This window comes from Mixia osmundae (assembly GCF_000708205.1).
Source record: "Mixia osmundae IAM 14324 unplaced genomic scaffold scaffold_4, whole genome shotgun sequence".
NCBI classification, from domain to species: domain Eukaryota; kingdom Fungi; phylum Basidiomycota; class Mixiomycetes; order Mixiales; family Mixiaceae; genus Mixia; species Mixia osmundae.
Window position 1 is genome coordinate 1,143,381 of NW_014575560.1, and position 17,728 is coordinate 1,161,108.

The window sequence follows — 17,728 nt, forward strand, 5'->3', positions numbered from 1 at the left end:
AGGCTCTCTTCATCTCTGCTCGCTCACATGGCTCCGTCCAAGGGCAGGAAAGACAGGCTAGCAGTGCCCAAGCAGCCAGTCGACGAGCTGGACTATCAGAACGAACGGCTCCTTGATGGAGCACTACACGACTTGACGGTCCATGAACGCATCGTGCAGCTTTGCAAGCAGCTCGGACTAGCAGACAGACTCGAAGCAGCTCGCAAGACCATGTCAGACACCTTCACGCTCCCCGACGCGTTCTGGCTCGATTGGCTTGCCGACAGACAAGCATTAGCAATGACTGTGCCCGTTGAACCCGAAAATGTCGCTCTCTTGCTCATGCTGTGTCAACGAGCTATGCAAGACTACTTGTGTACGTCCTCTTGCTTCTGTACGGCAAGGTCAGCGCTGAGGTACAGAGGCAGCTATACCTATCTCGTCAGTCTATGCAAAGACAGTCATCGACATCTACAAGCGCGCTCACGGCTCCCAGGCGCTTTCGTCTGATGACGCAGACGCGATGGCAGAGGACACCTTGCCGGGCGATCAAGCTCTTGCTCAGCATGTCGACGCAGATGTAGCCAGAAGTCATCTAGCAGCATGTGCAAAATCCGCCTGTCGGCATATTACCGGAGGTCAACCAATCTGGCGTGCCTACGTTGCTTTCGAAGAGGGCCTGCTCAGTCACAAGCGATCTCTTGACCAAACCAGTCGAGTTGCCAACATCTACTTGGAAAGACTCGCGCAGCCTCATGCGGGTATCGAGGACACCTTTCAGGCCTATTCGACCTTTGTGAGCAACTTCGAGGACCAGGGCCAGTACGAGGACAAGATGGTTGCTGCAAACGCGATCGTAAGCGCCGCAAAGACATCGTACAGTCTACGCGAGCGCTACGAGAGCAGGTTGACCCAATTACAGTACACACCAGAAGCGTATACGTCCTACATCGACTGGGAGCTCGAAGTCGATGCGCCCGATCTGGCGCTCGTCGAGGGTCTCTTTGAGCGTGCTGTAAACGACAACCCAGCCTCTGTTGACTTGTGGGATCAGTACCTGCGGCATCTCACTCGTACCTTGCCCACCATCGATCTGGAAGAGATTGACGAGGTCGACACGGATGCTGCTATCTTGGCTCTCGCCAACGCACAACAGCAGCTCGTAGCGGTGGCCGAGCGTGCCGTCAAGGCTATACCGGGCGCTGGTCAGCTTTGGGCAACTTATCTGCGGATCTTGGAGAGATGCGATCAGAGGGAGCAGGTCCAACCGCTTTTCGAGCGAGCAACCGCCATCCGTGCCGTCTTCGATACAGTCGACAGCCTCGTCGACCTCTTCACCGCCAAGACCGACTTCCATCGCAGAGATTGGGAAGCAGTCGTCGTCGCTCAGACAAAAGAGCCCGATGAGCTATTTCAGGAGCCGGCAGACATTCTCAACCAGGGTATCAACACCATCAACAAACGATCCCGCGATGGCGACCCTCAGTGTCGTTTGCAACACTATCTCTCTCGCTTACTGGAACGATTCGGTCAGCCTGATGAAGCAGCCGCAGTTTGGAAAAGAGCAACGACAAAGCACAGCGATGTCGCTGCAGCTCATATTGCTTACGCCGAGCTCGAAGCAAGGCGCAATAACACCGAAGCAGCAAGAGAGATCTATGAGCGTGGCGCTGGCAAAAGACTCGACTATCCGGAGTACCTTTTCTCGGCATGGAGGAGTTTCGAGCATCAGCATGGAACGATCGAGACGCTCGAAAAAGCCAGTCGGACAATCGAGCAGAAGATGAAGGGCGTGAATGCAAGGAGACGGAAAGAGCAAGAACAGCTGTATGCCTCTTATGCTGCTCAAGCGCCTCAGCCTGCTTCGACCGCTGTCGAAACTGCTGTCGAACCTGCTCAACCCGTTGCTTCGACAAGTGCTGTACCAGCAGCGTCTGCTTCTCCCATGCTGGATACGAGGCCTACAGAGAATGGGAGTAGCAAGAGGCGAGCAGAAGATTCGCCCGAAGCTGTTGAGGAAAGCATCGATGAGGAAGGCAAGCGTGCAAAGACTGCGCATACGCCTGCGCAGGACCTCAAGCGCGACAGGGAGCACACGACCGTTATCGTGTCAGGTCTCCCTATGTCGACGAAGGAACCGGCGATAAGACGGCTATTCAAGGACTGCGGCGATATTCGAGAGCTTCAAATGCATGCAAAGACCGACGGTGCTGTCGCTTCGATCGAGTTTGTTGCACGCGACTCCATTCTCGCCGCCCTGACCAAGGATAAACGGAGGGTCGAGGATCAAGAGATATCGGTTGCGCTCGGCTGGCGATCAACGTGCTACGTCACTAACTTCCCCGAGTCAAGCGAAGACAAAGACATTCGGACGCTATTCGAACCGTACGGTGAGATATTGGCAACGCGATGGCCCAGCAAGAGGTTCAACTCTGCCCGTCGATTTTGCTATATCCAATTCGTCAGTCCTGCCTCTGCAGAGTCTGCCCTGGCTCTGCACGGAACGGAACTAGAACCTAAACGCAAGCTGAGCGTCTACATCTCTGATCCAGATCGAAAGCGCGCCAGGACAGACGCAGATACGCATCGTCGGGAGATCCTCGTTAGCCAGCTGACACCTTTCGTGAAAGAGTACGATCTACGCAAACTCTTCACTCCTTGCGGTGTCGTCACTGCCATTCGCATACAGACCGACGCAAAAGGTCTCTGCCGAGGCGCGGCCTTTGTCGACTTTGAGGATGTGGCGGGCGCAGCAAAGGCACTCGAGCTCAATAACACTGAGTTCAAGAAGCGTCACATCGCTGTCGTACTTGCAAGTCAGCGTGGTCTGAAGGAGAAGCAACCGGAGAGCGGTCAGGGTCGCAAAGCTGATGCGACGAGCCGAAGTGTCACTGCTACCGGGCTGCCAGACGGCGTGCTAGAGCCTTTGTTACAGCAAGTCTTTGAGCGATACGGATCTGTCAAATCAGTCACTATTGCAGAAGACGGCAAGACAGCTCAAGTCGAATATGAGAGCGAGGCGGTGTGTGTTCTTCTTGGTTTCAGCAAAGGCGCGCTGACTTGTACTGCTAGGACGTCGGCAAAGTCCTACTGCTACCGCCGGGCAGCATCACTTACGAAGACGTAGAGCTACCGATTACGCCTGCTGCGCCAGCACAAAAGGCAGGCAAGCCAACTGCTGCAGTGTCCTTCATGCCTCGCGCAGCTGCAGCACGTGGTCGGGGCAGGGGAAGGGGTGGCATTGGCTTCAAAAGGAGCGCTGCACCGACGCCGAATGGGGACACGCCCGCGCCTCCCGAGAGCATGCAGACAGATCAGCCCATGTCGGGCATGGGTCAGGACGCGTTCAGAGCATTGCTCAAATGATACAATGCATCACTTCTCATGCTATCTCTTGCCTGCCGCATTGCTACTATCGCCCCCGTCTCCTGACATAGGTCTCGGCGCATCCGGCGGCGCAGTCAGGTCACCGTCAGAGGCGTAGATCTCCTTTGTCGCGGTCATGAGCTCATGCAATTGTCCAATCTGCTCGCTCGAGAGCTACGACGCCACGCGATCTGAGCTCTGGCGATGCAGGACGTCTGATGGGCAGCCTACCTTGTCGAGCAATGCATTGTCGAGCGGCTTGCCCTCCCTCATGCCGGGCTGCTGTCGCTCCAACTCGTCGAGGTAAGTCTTCCATTGGGCGAGAAAGCCGACGATATGAAGCGGGTTGTCCGTCGATCGATGCCGCCTGAACTCATCCTGTGGCCCTACTGTGAGCCCGTGGGGATAGTGGCCGACATTTCCGCCTACTTTGATGTAGAGGTCGCCCATGAGTCGCATCTCATTGGGTAGTTGCTTTCGGTGAACGCGCAAGAGCCGTCGGTAGAGCGGCAGAGGCGGAAGAAGCTGCATCGAGACATCTCGAATCGGTCCCGAGCCTACTGATGCTGCTCTTCGGGCGGCTGAGGGCAGCATCTAGGCTTGATGTCGGCGCAGTAATGTCAGTCTGTCCTCACACCGATCGCGCGTCATCAACTGATCATCGATCGCCAGCCCGGCGTCCACGGCAGTCCGTGAAATCTCAGGCAGGCCGCGCTTTCCCTCCTTTCTTGGCTTTCTGCCTCTGTCGGGTGCCCCTCTGCGGCACTATCGCATCAAATGCCCCAAAAGCTCATCTTATCTACCTTGATGCTGTGTGAAATGTCGCCCAATGCTCGTGTGCCTTAACAACAGTACGATCTGCCTGGCCAGACTAGCTACAATACGACCACTCCACTCTGTCGAGACACAGCGATATCCGGTAGGCCAGCCACAGGCCATCTTGCGCGGCGAATCTGTAATAGTCGGCATCGCTGCTCTGCAATGCCACATCTCCTGTCACCTGGCCGAGGGCTCAATGCTCGCTATCGTCTATCAGCCAGATACAATCAGAAGCTTGACGCCGTTCGCCGGCTGGCTCAAGCTATGCTAGCGCAGACCGACGAGAGAGACTAACACGACGACGGCACCCGATCGACACTCGTTCGTATACGCGTAACATCTGCAAGCAGGCCGTACAACAGCACGGATGGGCAGTGATCTACAATGCATAGCGTCGTGATGCGTGAAGCGTGAGGGAAATCAGTCGAGCTGCCTTTTGAAAAGCATGATGTGAGGCTCGGGTGCGTGTCGTAGGTAGTGGAACCATCCCGGACTCTGTCTTATGCCCAATCCGCGCCATTCGTTCTCTTCTGCTAACCTGTCGAGTGGCAGATACTTTGCCAGCTGCCCAACAATGTCAGTGTTGGTCAGCAAGAAGTTCTAAAGTGTACATGACTGACCTCTTTGGGCAGTATGACGTGGCGATACTCGTACTCATCATCCGAGTAGCGAGCAGAATAGAAGATGCTGTCACCAAATTTGGCAATGTCGCGTGCGCGTTGCTGCGCAAGGTGAGCGGATCTCGCATTCGGTTGCAGTCCCATGACGGCGTTGCCCTCTTGCAGCAGCAGTCTAGCTTGAGCGCGTTTGAGTTGACGCTGATACAACTCGATAAAGTTGGCAGGCACGGCTCTGTTGGCGAGCGCGATTCTCTTGCGGATCGCTCGCTGCTCGCTGATCGTCTGTTCAGGCGTGCTGCTGGCCACAGGCGGGGGAGGTGCCGGTCGAGTGACGAGGCGTCGCTTGGCGTTCAAGCTCTGTCGGCAAGCGGCAAGACCGAAGAGTGAGGTCGGTGCCGGCAGGAGGATGGAGATCCAGCCTCGTCTGATGACGGGCGACTCTTGCCTTGCGTTTGGGCTGACTGTCGCCATGTGCATATGCGACGGTCAGCAAGATTGATCGCTTCTATATGCTCATGATGACAGACTGACCTTGACCTGCTCAGCTGGTCGAACAGTAGATGGGCGTCAACAGTCTCGACTCTGGACCAGAGCTCGAGATGCTCTGCGCTCTCGTCACGCTATCCTGGGTCTCGGTCGTCAGATCATCTATACAATCATTTTGGCCAGTCGCTGTTTGCGCCACCGTCTCCGCGAAAGTTTTTGGAGGACCAGTGGACTGGCAATATATGCGGTCATCGACAAGACAAGTGCTTCTTCAAAGTTCGCTGGATCTGGTTTTCTGCGCGATCGCGACGGTTTCGCGACTTTTTTTTTCAGGATTCAAGAAACATTTGACGAGCGTCGTCGGTTGCCCCTGCCGTCGCTTGGCTTCACTCTCCGCCAACCTGTCATGGCAGGGACAGCGAGCTTGCTGGCGCTTCTGAACGGCGCAGGGCCATCCCAGAGTATAGCCGTGTCGGATCTCTTCTCTCAACCGCAAGCTGCATCGACGGCGAGTCAGGTCGAGTCTGGCAAATCTAAGCAAGTACACGGAGCTCTCGGGCCCTCATCCGACCATGAGGGACTCGCTGCGGCGTCCAGTCACTTTGCACAGATGACCCTAGATGACGTGCTTGACGATCTCAGCTCGTGAGTCTAGCTGCCTCACGAGCACTGCAAGGTCATGACAGACGACGAGGTACAGACGGTTCATCGTCAATCTGCCGGCAGAGGAGCTGCTATCGGTCGAGCGGATCTGCTTCCAAGTGGAACAAGCGTCGGTCCACGCTGACTGTACTGAGTCATCAGCTGACGCGAGCGCAGGCATTGGTTCTATGAGGATTTCGTGCGCCCACAGCAACCGGCACTGCCGTCTTTCGACTTGCGGCACTTTACAACAGTCCTCTTCCAGGCTTGTCCTCTCCTTGCGTGAGGCTTTGTCATCGATCAGCTGGCACTGGCTAATAGCCTCCCTGTCCACAGGCAATATGATGCAGAGGAAGCGTACACAAACTTCTTGCGATATCGCAAGCGAGTTCCCGTCTGCGGCTCTATCATGCTCAATCCGCATTGCGACAAGGTCAGCATGCTTCCCATGCTAAGACGCACGCTCATAGGTATCGCAACAGGTATTGCTCGTCAAAGGATGGACATCTGGCTCCACGTTTTCATTCCCACGAGGCAAGATCAATCAAGGCGAAAGCGAACGAGACTGTGCCATCCGAGAAGTAGGTCCTCGCAGCTGATTGCACGCTGTCTGACAGCAACCGGTAGATTTGGGAAGAGACAGGCTATGATCTGAGGCCGCACATCGACGCGTCCATCGCACCGCATCCGCAGAGTTCTATTGCATGCCCGCCACCGCTACCCGAGGGCATCAGAGATAAGGACTACGTCGGTAAGCATGCACGGCATCGTCCCCGGATCGTACTCATCCCTCGGCGCAGAGATAACGATGCAGGAGCAACGGATCAGGCTCTATGTCATAGCCGGCATTCCTGAAGATTTTGCATTCGAGACTCGCACGCGCAAAGAGATATCTGTGCGTTTGCATAACAGCACCACACGCATTCACTGAGCGTCTTTCAGTCTATCAAATGGTTCGCCTTGACGCAATTGCCGGCATGGTCAGAGGAAACCAAAAAGACAGACAAAAAGTTCTATATGGTTGCCCCGTTCATCAAGTAGGTGTTTATCATCCTCACAAGAGCCCGGCTGAGCTTTCTGCAAGACCGCTAAAAAGATACCTAAAAGCCCGGAAAGCACCAAGGAGAAACGAAAAGCCTGCCATCACGATCTTGCAGAAGCCTACGCCGTCCGAAGCTACCTTGCCGATGCCAGCCTTTTCCGACCTCGAAGAAGGCAACAGAGCATTGCAGGCCCTCTTCTTTGGCACCAGTGAAGCTTCTCCTGCACTGCTGCGAAGCAAAGACCCTCCACAACGTCAGCCTGTCGCTTTGACAGCCCACTCCTCGCCCGCGTCCAATCGTCCAGAACCACCGACCGAGACAGATCTCGAGGACGCCGCCGAGCTTCCAGAGCCAGTCGACTCTGCTTCTGCCAAATGGCTTGAGCAAGCGACAGCGTACATACACCCTCGCGATGGCTCCGTTGCGGCACCTCAGCCAAGTCTGCCACCGGTCCAAAGAGATGCGCTGCTGCGACTGCTTGCAGCAGAAGAGCCTCCGCCGTCTGCGCCGGCGTCGGCGATTAAAGTGAACGTAGCGGACTTGTTCAACGGCGCAAACCCTGCCCAAATTTCGTCCAGTAAGCCGCCAGTCAGAACAGCGAGATTGCCATCACAGTCCTTTGCAACTGAGCAAGAGCGCGATCTCAAGCGGGCGGAGTTGCTTCGAGACCTGGACATACTCATGCCAGTGCCGGCTGAGACAAGTAGATCGGTAGCAAAGCAAGCGCCTATGGCACCATCTGAACCACCGAGGCATCTGAGGCCCGAGACACAACGACCGGTTCTCTTCACGCCATCCGCGCCAACTCAGAGTCAGTTAGTATCGCCCGCTCAGCCTGTCATTGGGCTTCCGCCTGCTTACCCTCAGCTGGGTGTCATACCGGGACAAAGGCCGCCGCAGAACGGACAGAACGGCTATGTTCCCATCAGGCAGACGAGCAATCCCAATGCACGACAGTTGCCGCCTATCCCTGGCAACCAGCTGGCTTGGCAAGTTCCGCCACCTTCGAACCAGATGATAAGCTATGTCAACGGTCTGATGAGACCACTCCCTCATCAGGCGGCCATCCTGCCGCCACCGCCGCCACCACAGCAGCAGCAGTCACATCAACAAATACCTCTTAATAAGCAAAAGCCTCCAATGCAGTCACAGCGGCCGCATATGCAAGCCAATCAGGAGCCTCAATCGTACGCGTTCCAGCGCTCCCCGCAGCATCTGGCCGGGCAGCAGATGTCTCCTCAGCAAGTGTCACCGCAGCCTCGCTCTAACCCGAACGCACCGTCGTTGCTTTCACTTCTCAACGCACCCAAACCGGCGCCCGTGCCCGCGCCAACGGCATCTGCCGCTTCAGCGCAAGCTGTCAATGCGAGCGCACTGCTTTCGCTCTTCGACAGAGCGCCGCCTGGCATATTGGCCGACGCGACGAGACCGGTCTATCCTTCCGGCAGTCCAGCCGTGGCGGCCATGCAAAGCAGTCGACCTGATCTCCTGAGCATCCTGTCACCTCAGACCAAGTTGTGAGAAGGTAGATGCAGTATGTGAGAACAACTATAGCTTTGCAGCGCGACCCATGACTTTTCTAAATAGACCCCTACGTCTTTGCTCGTGCACGCTCGTTGTGGACGGCGTCTGTGAATCTTGGGCGGCCTTGACGGCGGAAGTGGACTCGGATGATTCGACGTTGTAGACCTTTGAACGCTCCTGGCTGAGGATACGCTCGACCTTGAGTGCAGAATCGATGTTGCCCTTTATCTTGATGCGACCGGCATTGAAAAGCTTCTGTGGATTGGCCTGTAGCCAACTGGCCGGTGAGCTCAGTCCATCGGCATGTAGACAGTGATTTGACCTTCCCGGTAGCTAGATCTACGAGGTCCTGATCTGAAGTGAAGATGGTCACGTCGGCCTTGACAGGCGGCTTGCCCTTCCCCACGTGACCTTTCTTCTGCAAGCAATAGTCTGCCGCATGAGCGAAGACGGTCAAGGAGTCGGCAGAAGCTTGCCTTCATATCGGCGAACCATCTGACCTCCTTGCCTTGCTTGTCTGTGATGACAAACTGATAGCAAGTGCCAATCTGACGAACGAGTCGCTTCTTGCTGCTTATACGCGCTTCCTTGGTCGTCTGTGGCGGGTTGAGCAGGACAGACATGAGTGCAAACACTTTGGACGAGTCGAAGCCGGGCTCGCTGAACTTGGGATCCGCTAGCGCTGCCTGTCAAGCAGTCGCGCGCTGGTCAGCATCCTGCAGATGAACGCGATCCTAGCGAATGAAGCCGAGGTCGAGGAGGAAGCCGATGGACTTGTACAGCTGTGAGACTGCGACGTGGCAGCCTTATCACTGCGCTACTGGGAAGGAACGGTGCTGTGCTGACGACGAGGGAATGAGCTGCAATGCCACTGACTCTGACAGCTTGCATCTGGGCGGCATCTGCCTTGGCATCGCCCGAGGATGCGAGCGCGTTGCCCTTCTGCTGTGACTCTTCGGGCCCTGCTGGAATCATCGCTCGCTCTGCGGGTTGTCGAGGCGAATGCCGATCGGCAGCGAGAGCGCTTCACCTAAAGGGCTCGAGTTCCCCGGACACCAGATACGTTGAATGATTGACTTGAATATCGCCCTCGTCCGCCTTGGATGCGACGCTGTCATTCCTGACGATGTCTAACCTTTCTCATTCGGCTTACCTGGCTAGCAAATACCTCAGCGGGCCCAAAGCGGATGCCATACTTGCTCGCGAGGGCCTGAACGAAGATGCGACGAAGCGAAAGAAACGCAAGAAACGTCGACTGGACGATCCTGCTCCCTCGGCGGGCGAGAGCTCGACTGGCTGGATAGTCGACCAAGATGATGGCGACAGCGCTTGGACTGCTCTTCAGCGACAGCATGAAGACGATGAGGAGGACAGACAGCATGGTCAGCGCTCACAAATGCGAGTGCAAGGCTGTCGATGCTCACGAATGAATGGACGTACCCGCCCGCAGTGGTCGAACACAAGACGAGCAAGTACAACTTCAAGCGGATCAAGCCACCCAAGCCTAAGCAAGAGGAAGCCATAGCAGAAGATGAACAGCCTGTCGTCGCTGCCATCACGCAAGACGATCGCGTCGTGTCCAGAGATGTTGCGCCTCCACCTTCTGCGTTATATAGAGCAGTCGGCGGCATCCAGACGGACGAACAGCTAGCGGAAGCAGCTGCACGTCGGCGGGCTGTCGAAGAACGCGCAGAGGCGGAAGCACGTGAGGCTGCAAGGCTGGCTGCGCTCGCCGATCCAGACGATGAGACGGGTGGCACTGTCTACCGCGATAAGAAAGGCAGGAGGATAGATACAAAAGCTGAGCGAGCGGCCGAGCTGAGAGCAAAGAGGGAGAAGGAGGAGAAGGAGATGGCCAAGATGGAATGGGGCAAGGGACTCGTACAGCGCGAGGACAAGGAGGCAAAGCGTCGCGAGGAAGAGCGCTTGCTCGCGAAACCCATGGCCAGGTCAGCTCGACTACTGTCAGGCGTACAGGTCTGAAAATATTGATGATGACAGGTATGCTGACGATCGAGATATGAATGACGAACTCAAGCAACGCGAACGATGGAATGACCCGGCTGCTCGCTTCCTCACCGTACGCTCCTGTGCCATGTCCACTCATTCCTCGCTGACCTCAGCTGTGAGACGCAGAGCAAGACAGAGACCAGTCGCAAATCAACGCGACCGCAATACAACGGGCCTGCGCCCGCGCCTAATCGCTTCGGTATCAAGCCTGGCTATCGATGGGACGGCGTCGATCGCGGCAATGGCTTCGAGAAGAAGCTGTTGCAGCAAGCCAATCTCAAGAAGACGCAGAACGCGCAGGCATACGCATGGTCGACGTACGACATGTAAACTCGATTGCATTCAGTAGAGATCACGCGCGAAACGTCTAGTCCACTCGTTTCTTGCCCAGTTCGACCTCGGCCAGACTCTCCATCTTACGATGCATCGTCGCCGGCAGACGAGCGAGAGCAGCAAAGCTCGCGCGACCCTTTCGTCCGGACTCGTAGCCTTTGCCGTCGTACGTGATGATGTCCGTGAGGGGGTTGAGTCGAGGATAAGCGACATAGTCTACGCCGTGGGCGGCAATGTAAGCGGTCGAAATGACAGTGACGACGATCCAGAAGGCAAAGAAAGTCTTGAGTGGGTAAAAGTTCTGACTGGTAAATCGTGGTGAAGAGATGCCAAAGAAGAGCGCCACGATCGATAGTAGCAGTACATAAGGCACGAAGCGGGCAAAGAAAGGTCTCGCATCGCCGAAAGCGGCATCTCTTCCTTTCCTGGGTTGCCATCGACCCGTCACGACGTCATAGGCGTCCTGTCGGGGTCCATCGAGGAAGTTGTTCTTGATGTATCGCACTGCCGAGTTGATGCCGTCTTGAAGCGCACCCTGCTTCGAGCGTTTCCCTGTCCTGTCGTCATCGCAGAGAATGCCTCAGAGGAGTCATCGGCGGAGCAGGGTGACGCTTACCTCGTGTAATCGGTCTTGAGTGCGCCCGTGCCAGAATAGGCCACGCTGACGCCGTCAGCATTGTCAGCCCATACTGTGCCAATCTTCGTGCTCAGCTGCCAGAGCAGCGATCGAGGCAAAGCCACTCACGATTGCGGAAGATATGCTGCAAGCGAGGGTGATCGTCGACAGTCTCCTTTGAGCTGAAAATACCGACTGCTTGGAGTTGTTGTGTCAGGGCCCACTTGGCGAGAGCAGCTTGGACGACGCCGGTTCGATCGAGACAATCCATGCAATTTGTCCGGACGACCGAGGTCTGTGTCTTCTGTGGCGTCTGGCTCGACGAGGTATCGTGAAAGAAATACCTGCACATTGCTCAGCAGGCCACGTAGAGACAGCCTGCCGTGCTTTACCCTTGTCTGATGAGATCGCTTTCTAGCTTGTCGATGAGGATTGAGACGCGATCGAATCGCATGCCCTTGCACTCGTGATGATAGTCAAAGTACGTGTAGTGAACGCGAGGATTGCCCAACGTCTGGACGGCCTTTTCGTAGCCTTCTTTGACGGGTCTTTCGTAGCCTTTCTGGTTGACCAGACTGACCAAGAACTGGTCGCCGTAGATCTCGACCTGCTCGTCAAAGTGTTTCTTCGTTGCTTCGTGCTGCACCCATATGCATCAGAAAGTCTGCTACGCATGTAGGGTGGACTGACAGTAGCGTCAAGATCCATGATCTTGAGGTCTGGCTTGTAGCGCAGATTGTTGATCTCCGCCCAGAAGATGGGAACGCTTCCTCGCGTCTGGATGTAGCTCCCTCTTATCTCACCCTTGATGGGCGCTCTATTGCCTCCCACGGCAGAGCCATGGCTGGGCTTGTCCATGAGTGTGAGCATTTCTGTTTCGTTGAAGTTGGCGACATGGCCGTCCAAATCGATACCGCGAGAGAAGTAGCGCGTTCCTGCACGATAGCGAGAGCGACGGGAGATGACACCAAAGAGGAAGTCGCGACCGTTTGCGTCGGCTTGCTTGATCTCAAAGACTGCACACAAGTTCAGCTCCTGCTCCGAATGGCACACCGAGCTGCCTACAGCCGAAGATGACGGGCAGAATGAATTTTGAGACCTGCTCGCCCACGCTTAGCGATGGGTCCCGGCATAACGAACGTGACCAGAACTGACATCCTGTCGCGAGGCAGTTTCGATCATACGAGACTGAAGGTACTTGTTCCAGAAGAAACGATCATCTGCGAGTTTCCATGCTGGCCCGTTGTTGCCAGATTTGCTCTGTGCCTACGTATTGCAACGTGTTAGTACACGATGCACGTAGTACAGCAGGAAAGGCAAACCTGGAGAGATCTAGTGAGGTCATAACCGTAGCTAAAGTAGAAAGGCCCCGAATAGAGATGCGACTTGACGAGCGAGAGCAGGTATTTCTCGTTAGGATGGCCGGCGGCGAGAACTTTGTCGACGGTCCATTCGAATGGCATGGGCTCTATGGCGAAGACTTTGAAGTCTGTCGCTTGATAGACGGGATGGGAGAGCAACGTGGCCACGCGCTTGATGCCCGTGATGAGGATGATATACTCGGCTGCAGGCCACAGTTAGCACGCGCACGGCTGTCGGAAACGTACACCGCATACAGTTGAGCAAGGAGACGATGCCGAACAAGCCGTAGACTTTGAGCATCGTGTCATATTGCTGAGGCCGCTTAGCACCATCTGCACGCGCGCTAGCCATGTCAGCTTCAGTCTTGCTAGGCTCCCCTAAGACGCAGGCGCGATCGCCATGCTTGCAGACAGGATGACGATGAGGATCGACTGACTGTTGACGATGATCTCGTTGGTCTTGCGGGTGATGGTCAATGTCTGGCCCTGTGGTCCCTCATCGACGAGATGGTAGGCATCTTTGCCCACATAGCTGCGGGACCGGCTCGCAGCCGTCAGCCGAGCTTAGCCAAGTGTAGCTACCGCACGCACAAGCGAAGATTTTCATGTAAAGCCATGCGAGCGAGCGAGCGAGCCAACTGATGACGGGGCTGTCGAGCAGAGTGGCCGCCGCCTATCGAACTGACGCGACTGTTGCCCGTCGGCCGTACCAGTCGACTCGCTCAGAGGCATGGCGGACCTCAAGGCTATCATCGCACCCTCAGTGCTCGCAAGGTGGGCGCGATGGCTCTGAACCTCCTGAAAGCTCAATGCAATCCTGACTGCAGTGATTTCGGTGCACTGACGCATGAGTGCACTCGCATCATGAAAGACGGCGCAGACTGGCTACACATGGGCGAGCTTGCAATTGCTTCCAGTCCTACGCAGGCCTGCTGACCTGCCTTTCTCGCGGATGTCAGATGTCATGGACGGGTGAGATGCAACGCGCAAATCGTAAGACTGCAGGAGCTGACGTTGGCTGCCCCAGTCATTTTGTGCCCAACATCACCCTCGGTCAGCTTCAGACATCCTCTCAATCCTATCTTGTGACTGACAGGAAGCACATGTAGGGCCGCCCATCCTCAAGTCGGTCCATGCGTCTGTCGAGGGCGCATTCATGGATTGCCACATGATGGTCGCTGATCCCATCCGAGTCTGTCGATGCTCCTCTCTGCGCTGTATGGCGCTCATCTGGTTGCAAATCAGTGGGTCAAGGATGTTGCCGAAGCGGGCGGCAAGAGCTATACCTTCCATCTCGAAGCGACAGGATCAGGTGAGCTGACTCGCGCACAAGTTACCTTGGGCTGCTCATTCGCGAAAGATCAGAGCGAGCACTCGACTGCGTCAAAGCCATCAAACAGCACGGCATGAGGGCGGCCATGGCCATCTCGCCCAACACGCCCTCGAGCGCGATAGAAGACAGGGTAGGCAGAGAGCTGGACATGATTCTCGTCATGACCGTCGAGCCCGGCAAAGGCGGTCAGAGCTTCATGCAAAATTGCGTGAGTAAAGTACGATCACCGTTTGACATCCACACAATTCGTTGCACCTCAACTTCGTCATGCAGGTGGCAGATTTAAGGGCGAGATTTCCGAGTACGGACATCGAAGTAGACGGCGGCGTAGGTCCAAAGACGGTCAAAGTGTGCGCAGACTCCGGTACGTTGCTTGCGCGTCCAATGCAGAACAGGAGCTCATAGGCAGCGAACAGGCGCTAACGTGATTGTGTCTGGCACGGCATGCTTTGGCGCGCCAGTACCCTCAGAAGCGATTGCTCAGATGCGACAAGCGGTAGAGGACGGCAAGAAAAATTGGCCCAAAGCGAAACAATGAAGCATGCATGTTGTCGTCTATCGGGCGTTGGACCGATTGAGTACGGCTGAACGATGGGCTTCCTGTCGTTTGTTGAGAGCGCTCGAGTTGCCGTTGAGAATGGCGATGACCTCTGCTGCCATTCTCCTGCCGAGCGCCTTGTCGTTCTTGCTGTCGCTCGCTACAAGTAGCCAGAGGATACCCCGTCTGACTCTCTGTCGTTCGTTGAGCGCAACAGGGCTGAGAACATTCTTTGCACCCTTCTTCCTCGAGACGATCCTGACCATGGGGCAGACTCGCTCTACTGCCAGTCGGACGAGTGGTAGCGGATCCTGATGGGTGTGTAGTCTGATTGTCGACAGCATGAGGTCAACGGTCGACCTGGCCACAGTCTTCTTGCCGTCTTTCATGATGAGATTGGTCATGAAGCCCAGCAGAGGATCCTCTAGGGGCGGTATAGCAGGAAAGGAGATGCCGAGGGCAGATGCAGCTGCAGCTTGCGCTTGCACAGTCGTTGGCGCTGCTCGGACAGCCGCTCGTGCGCTCTGATCGAGCTCGAGGGCGGGCTGCCTTGCACCCAAGGAGGCAATGGCAGCATGAGTCATCGTCGAGCTGAACCGCCTTGGGAAAGTGACAGTCGGTCTCTGGATGAACTGCGCCAAGGTCTCGCCTCTGATCTTGGGACGTCGACGAGGAGCAGAAGTCGGACTCGGACTCGGCGCAGCTTTGACGGGCGGCAGACCTTGCGAGATGCGGTCCATCGAGATCTTGGTACCTCGGAAAGGCTCATAGGCAGCACTGATGATCTCCAGCGCATCCTCGTAGTGATTCTCTTCAGTGCTAGGCGGTCTGCTCGGTACCGGTCGATTCTTCCGCAGATCTGGCTTGATCGGCTTGGCCGATGTGCTCGCAACAGCGTCGGATGCTCGTACTGGCATCGACATCATCTGCCGTCGGACTGACATCGTGACACCTCGACAGCCTTTTTCTCTGGCTGGCAGTCGGTTCACGCAACTTTCTCTCACGCTCCTGACGCGACTCGCGCGAAACCAAAACCGCGCGCTGGCCGAGGCAGAAGCCAAGCATGGTAAGCCATTTTCATCACTGCAAGGTCGCTCTGGCTGACCTGTTTGTCGAGCAGACACCCACCGACGCAGGTCAGCTTGATGCTCAGCGATCGGACACCGCTCAGCAACTGCTAATGCTTTTCAACTGACAGATGTCAGAGAAGCATTTGCGCTGTTCGACAAGCGAGGCAATGGCAAGATCCCTCGCTCTTCGCTAGGCGAGATCCTGCGAGCGCTCGGCCAGAACCCCACGCAGGCCGAAGTCGAGTCCCTTGGCGCGGATCAAGGTGCAGAGAGTGAGCGCGGTCTCGCTCAGGTTGACCTGAGCTGAGGATATCTGCACGGTCGACAGTCGATTACGCTACTTTTGAGAAGATACTGTGGCGCAAGGATGGTTTTAAACCAGCGGGAACGGCAGGTCAGTCTGACGAGGGCCCGAGCGACGGCTCGCGTGCTCAAGACCTGTTTGGCGACACAGACGAGTTCATACGCGGCTTCCAAGTCTTTGACAAGGACGGGCATGGCACGATCGGCGCAGGCGAGCTGCGATACGTCCTTACAAGCTTGGGCGAGAAGTTGTCGAACGAAGAAGTTGACCAGCTTCTCAAGGACGTCAAAATGGGCTCGTACGTCGACGCTGGTCTCCCTTCCACTGCTTACTCACAAACCCCACTCAGGGACGGCAATATTGACTACCGTCAATTTGTGAACAGTCAGTATCATCACTCTGGCCCAGCAGATCAAGCTGATATCTTGGAATGCCAGCACTCATGGCAGCATAGCACGCAGGCGTTGCTTGTACATTTGCATTACGATCGTGTTGAGCCCGAGCAGCTTCTACCCCAGCCGAGACGAGACTGGACCAGTTCGTGCGGCCGACTGGGCACAGGCTAGGACATCGTGCACGTTCGCCCGGGTCGTGAGAAATTGGCCTCCTCATCCCAACTGGGACCCCGTCAATCTGGCTTGCGAACCCATTTGGGTCCAGATGCTTTCCTCGTTCCTGTACCGACCGATCGCGTCTCCGGTGCGGTAGCTTTGATCGCTGCCAGCTCGGCCTGCTGCTCTGCTTTCTCTTTCTCCCGGTAGCTCACCGTCGCTTGAGCTGCATAGGCATCCATGGGGCTCGATGTGTTCCAATAGTAGAGCATCTGCAGTGCGAGGATGCCGTTCGCCAGTGCAGCGACCAGGAAACCCCACCAGAGCGTGGCGTCGCCCGTCTCTGTCTGGGTGGTGAACAGACGCGCCACGCAACCCGCAAAGCTGTTGAAGACGAGGAAAGAGCTCAGCTGGCCTGTGGAGCCGTTCTTCGCGTTGGTCACGATCTGCGGTAGCTTGGACGAGATGGCCAAGGGTATCGTGAGCGTCAGAAGCCCTCTGAGGATCTTGGTCGGTATCAGAGGCGTGTTGTCCATGAAGAGGTAGGTGACGAGCGCCATGCCGACCCAGAAGGGCAGCACACGTGTCGTCTTGCTATGGCTCGAGCTGACAGGTGCCTTTGGATGCAAGCCTTGTCGCGCAGAATAGCCCAAGATGAGCGAGATGATGATGAAGTTCTGAACGAACAAGAACAGGTTCTCGCCCCATGTACTGAACGGGAAGCCCAGCCTGACGTTGTAGGCCAGCACGATGAGCAGGCCGGCGGTGTCGAGCAGGAAAGAGGTCAGGGAGATGCCTCGAGCTGACTTTGACCTGACGATTTTGATAATCTGTGGTAACTTGACTATCGCGCCTCCCGCGACCAAGCCGACGCCGAGCGTCTTGGACAATGCTAGCGTGAGACATTGCCTGTCATCGAGGTCGACATTGTAGATGAGTGTGGTGTAGCACTCCTGCAAGTAGCGCCTCGTCACTTGATCATCTATCCGCGCCAGCAGGGTGACTCACTTGGCCTAGCAGCGCTACCGCTGGATCCCTGATGAACCCAGGCAAGTTGTGCGTGATGCTTTGCACGAAGTGCGTCATTGCACGAGTACGCTCAAGGCCAACGTCTCGGGGGAATCTCTGCCCGT

General features: G+C 56.3%; 11 protein-coding genes across 11 annotated transcripts; 5 read left to right on the top strand and 6 right to left on the bottom strand.

Moving 5' to 3' along the window:
* Positions 1–27: 27 nt before the first annotated feature.
* On the top strand, positions 28–3,312 carry L969DRAFT_621145 (uncharacterized protein; the record flags this gene model as incomplete). Its single annotated transcript, XM_014713458.1, has 2 exons — positions 28–355; positions 408–3,312. The coding sequence occupies 2 exons, from the start codon at positions 28–30 to the stop codon at positions 3,104–3,106; spliced, it is 3,027 nt and encodes a 1,008-aa protein (XP_014568944.1). The 3' UTR covers positions 3,107–3,312.
* Positions 3,237–4,056, bottom strand: L969DRAFT_423207 (uncharacterized protein). Its single transcript, XM_014713459.1, has 3 exons — positions 3,775–4,056; positions 3,577–3,723; positions 3,237–3,519 (listed from the first exon to the last, which is right to left on the bottom strand). The coding sequence occupies exons 1-3, from the start codon at positions 3,937–3,939 to the stop codon at positions 3,367–3,369; spliced, it is 465 nt and encodes a 154-aa protein (XP_014568945.1). The 5' UTR covers positions 3,940–4,056; the 3' UTR covers positions 3,237–3,366.
* A 433-nt stretch (positions 4,057–4,489) lies between these two features.
* On the bottom strand, positions 4,490–5,555 carry L969DRAFT_87031 (uncharacterized protein). The gene is made up of 2 exons (XM_014713460.1): positions 4,785–5,555; positions 4,490–4,728 (listed from the first exon to the last, which is right to left on the bottom strand). Exons 1-2 carry the CDS (start codon positions 5,253–5,255, stop codon positions 4,585–4,587), a joined length of 615 nt encoding a protein of 204 aa, XP_014568946.1. The 5' UTR covers positions 5,256–5,555; the 3' UTR covers positions 4,490–4,584.
* Positions 5,556–5,676: 121 nt separating this feature from the next.
* On the top strand, positions 5,677–8,476 carry L969DRAFT_17040 (uncharacterized protein; the record flags this gene model as incomplete). The annotated part of the gene is made up of 9 exons (XM_014712899.1): positions 5,677–5,915; positions 5,971–6,042; positions 6,090–6,194; positions 6,249–6,345; positions 6,395–6,493; positions 6,540–6,663; positions 6,713–6,807; positions 6,855–6,949; positions 6,997–8,476. 9 exons carry the CDS (start codon positions 5,677–5,679, stop codon positions 8,474–8,476), a joined length of 2,406 nt encoding a protein of 801 aa, XP_014568385.1.
* A 27-nt stretch (positions 8,477–8,503) lies between these two features.
* Positions 8,504–9,454, bottom strand: L969DRAFT_47620 (uncharacterized protein; the record flags this gene model as incomplete). Its single annotated transcript, XM_014713461.1, is given in 4 exon segments — positions 8,504–8,746; positions 8,802–8,911; positions 8,931–9,165; positions 9,356–9,454. 4 exon segments carry the CDS (start codon positions 9,452–9,454, stop codon positions 8,504–8,506), a joined length of 687 nt encoding a protein of 228 aa, XP_014568947.1.
* Positions 9,455–9,605: 151 nt separating this feature from the next.
* On the top strand, positions 9,606–10,819 carry L969DRAFT_17042 (uncharacterized protein; the record flags this gene model as incomplete). The annotated part of the gene is made up of 4 exons (XM_014712900.1): positions 9,606–9,861; positions 9,930–10,443; positions 10,481–10,559; positions 10,616–10,819. 4 exons carry the CDS (start codon positions 9,606–9,608, stop codon positions 10,817–10,819), a joined length of 1,053 nt encoding a protein of 350 aa, XP_014568386.1.
* On the bottom strand, positions 10,616–13,472 carry L969DRAFT_61487 (uncharacterized protein). Its single transcript, XM_014713462.1, has 11 exons — positions 13,391–13,472; positions 13,237–13,331; positions 13,055–13,132; positions 12,761–13,002; positions 12,594–12,704; positions 12,504–12,537; positions 12,129–12,454; positions 11,831–12,078; positions 11,568–11,782; positions 11,439–11,511; positions 10,616–11,379 (listed from the first exon to the last, which is right to left on the bottom strand). Exons 1-11 carry the CDS (start codon positions 13,414–13,416, stop codon positions 10,857–10,859), a joined length of 1,971 nt encoding a protein of 656 aa, XP_014568948.1. The 5' UTR covers positions 13,417–13,472; the 3' UTR covers positions 10,616–10,856.
* A 57-nt stretch (positions 13,473–13,529) lies between these two features.
* L969DRAFT_48429 (uncharacterized protein) lies at positions 13,530–14,670 on the top strand (the record flags this gene model as incomplete). The annotated part of the gene is made up of 7 exons (XM_014713463.1): positions 13,530–13,573; positions 13,627–13,715; positions 13,900–13,991; positions 14,045–14,111; positions 14,165–14,349; positions 14,406–14,496; positions 14,549–14,670. 7 exons carry the CDS (start codon positions 13,530–13,532, stop codon positions 14,668–14,670), a joined length of 690 nt encoding a protein of 229 aa, XP_014568949.1.
* On the bottom strand, positions 14,316–15,571 carry L969DRAFT_87038 (uncharacterized protein). The gene is made up of 3 exons (XM_014713464.1): positions 14,549–15,571; positions 14,406–14,496; positions 14,316–14,349 (listed from the first exon to the last, which is right to left on the bottom strand). The coding sequence occupies exon 1, from the start codon at positions 15,408–15,410 to the stop codon at positions 14,688–14,690; it is 723 nt and encodes a 240-aa protein (XP_014568950.1). The 5' UTR covers positions 15,411–15,571; the 3' UTR covers positions 14,316–14,349; positions 14,406–14,496; positions 14,549–14,687.
* A 122-nt stretch (positions 15,572–15,693) lies between these two features.
* Positions 15,694–16,585, top strand: L969DRAFT_423042 (uncharacterized protein). The gene is made up of 7 exons (XM_014713465.1): positions 15,694–15,736; positions 15,791–15,806; positions 15,869–16,012; positions 16,069–16,134; positions 16,195–16,342; positions 16,394–16,428; positions 16,482–16,585. Exons 1-7 carry the CDS (start codon positions 15,734–15,736, stop codon positions 16,496–16,498), a joined length of 429 nt encoding a protein of 142 aa, XP_014568951.1. The 5' UTR covers positions 15,694–15,733; the 3' UTR covers positions 16,499–16,585.
* Positions 16,586–16,672: 87 nt separating this feature from the next.
* Positions 16,673–17,681, bottom strand: L969DRAFT_47599 (uncharacterized protein; the record flags this gene model as incomplete). Its single annotated transcript, XM_014713466.1, has 2 exons — positions 16,673–17,548; positions 17,604–17,681. The coding sequence occupies 2 exons, from the start codon at positions 17,679–17,681 to the stop codon at positions 16,673–16,675; spliced, it is 954 nt and encodes a 317-aa protein (XP_014568952.1).
* Positions 17,682–17,728: the final 47 nt, after the last annotated feature.

What these genes read in the sequence shown, in the direction of transcription:
- L969DRAFT_87038 (XM_014713464.1), bottom strand. Translation starts at nt 15,410, where the DNA reads ATGGACCGCATCTCGCAAGGTCTGCCGCCCGTCAAAGCTGCGCCGAGT.
- L969DRAFT_423207 (XM_014713459.1), bottom strand. Translation starts at nt 3,939, where the DNA reads ATGCTGCCCTCAGCCGCCCGAAGAGCAGCATCAGTAGGCTCGGGACCG. An exon ending in TGGGCGACCTCTACATCAAA is followed by an intron (nt 3,724 to 3,774) that starts GTAGGCGGAAAT and finishes GTAGGGCCACAG; the next exon opens with GATGAGTTCAGGCGGCATCG. An exon ending in ACAATGCATTGCTCGACAAG is followed by an intron (nt 3,520 to 3,576) that starts GTAGGCTGCCCA and finishes GTGGCGTCGTAG; the next exon opens with CTCTCGAGCGAGCAGATTGG.
- L969DRAFT_87031 (XM_014713460.1), bottom strand. Translation starts at nt 5,255, where the DNA reads ATGGCGACAGTCAGCCCAAACGCAAGGCAAGAGTCGCCCGTCATCAGA. An exon ending in ACGTCATACTGCCCAAAGAG is followed by an intron (nt 4,729 to 4,784) that starts GTCAGTCATGTA and finishes ATTGTTGGGCAG; the next exon opens with CTGGCAAAGTATCTGCCACT.
- L969DRAFT_423042 (XM_014713465.1), top strand. An exon ending in TAAACCAGCGGGAACGGCAG is followed by an intron (nt 16,135 to 16,194) that starts GTCAGTCTGACG and finishes TTGGCGACACAG; the next exon opens with ACGAGTTCATACGCGGCTTC. An exon ending in AAGGACGTCAAAATGGGCTC is followed by an intron (nt 16,343 to 16,393) that starts GTACGTCGACGC and finishes AACCCCACTCAG; the next exon opens with GGACGGCAATATTGACTACC.
- L969DRAFT_61487 (XM_014713462.1), bottom strand. Translation starts at nt 13,416, where the DNA reads ATGGCTTTACATGAAAATCTTCGCTT. An exon ending in CATCGTCTCCTTGCTCAACT is followed by an intron (nt 13,003 to 13,054) that starts GTATGCGGTGTA and finishes TGTGGCCTGCAG; the next exon opens with CCGAGTATATCATCCTCATC. An exon ending in TCATGGATCTTGACGCTACT is followed by an intron (nt 12,079 to 12,128) that starts GTCAGTCCACCC and finishes ATATGGGTGCAG; the next exon opens with CACGAAGCAACGAAGAAACA.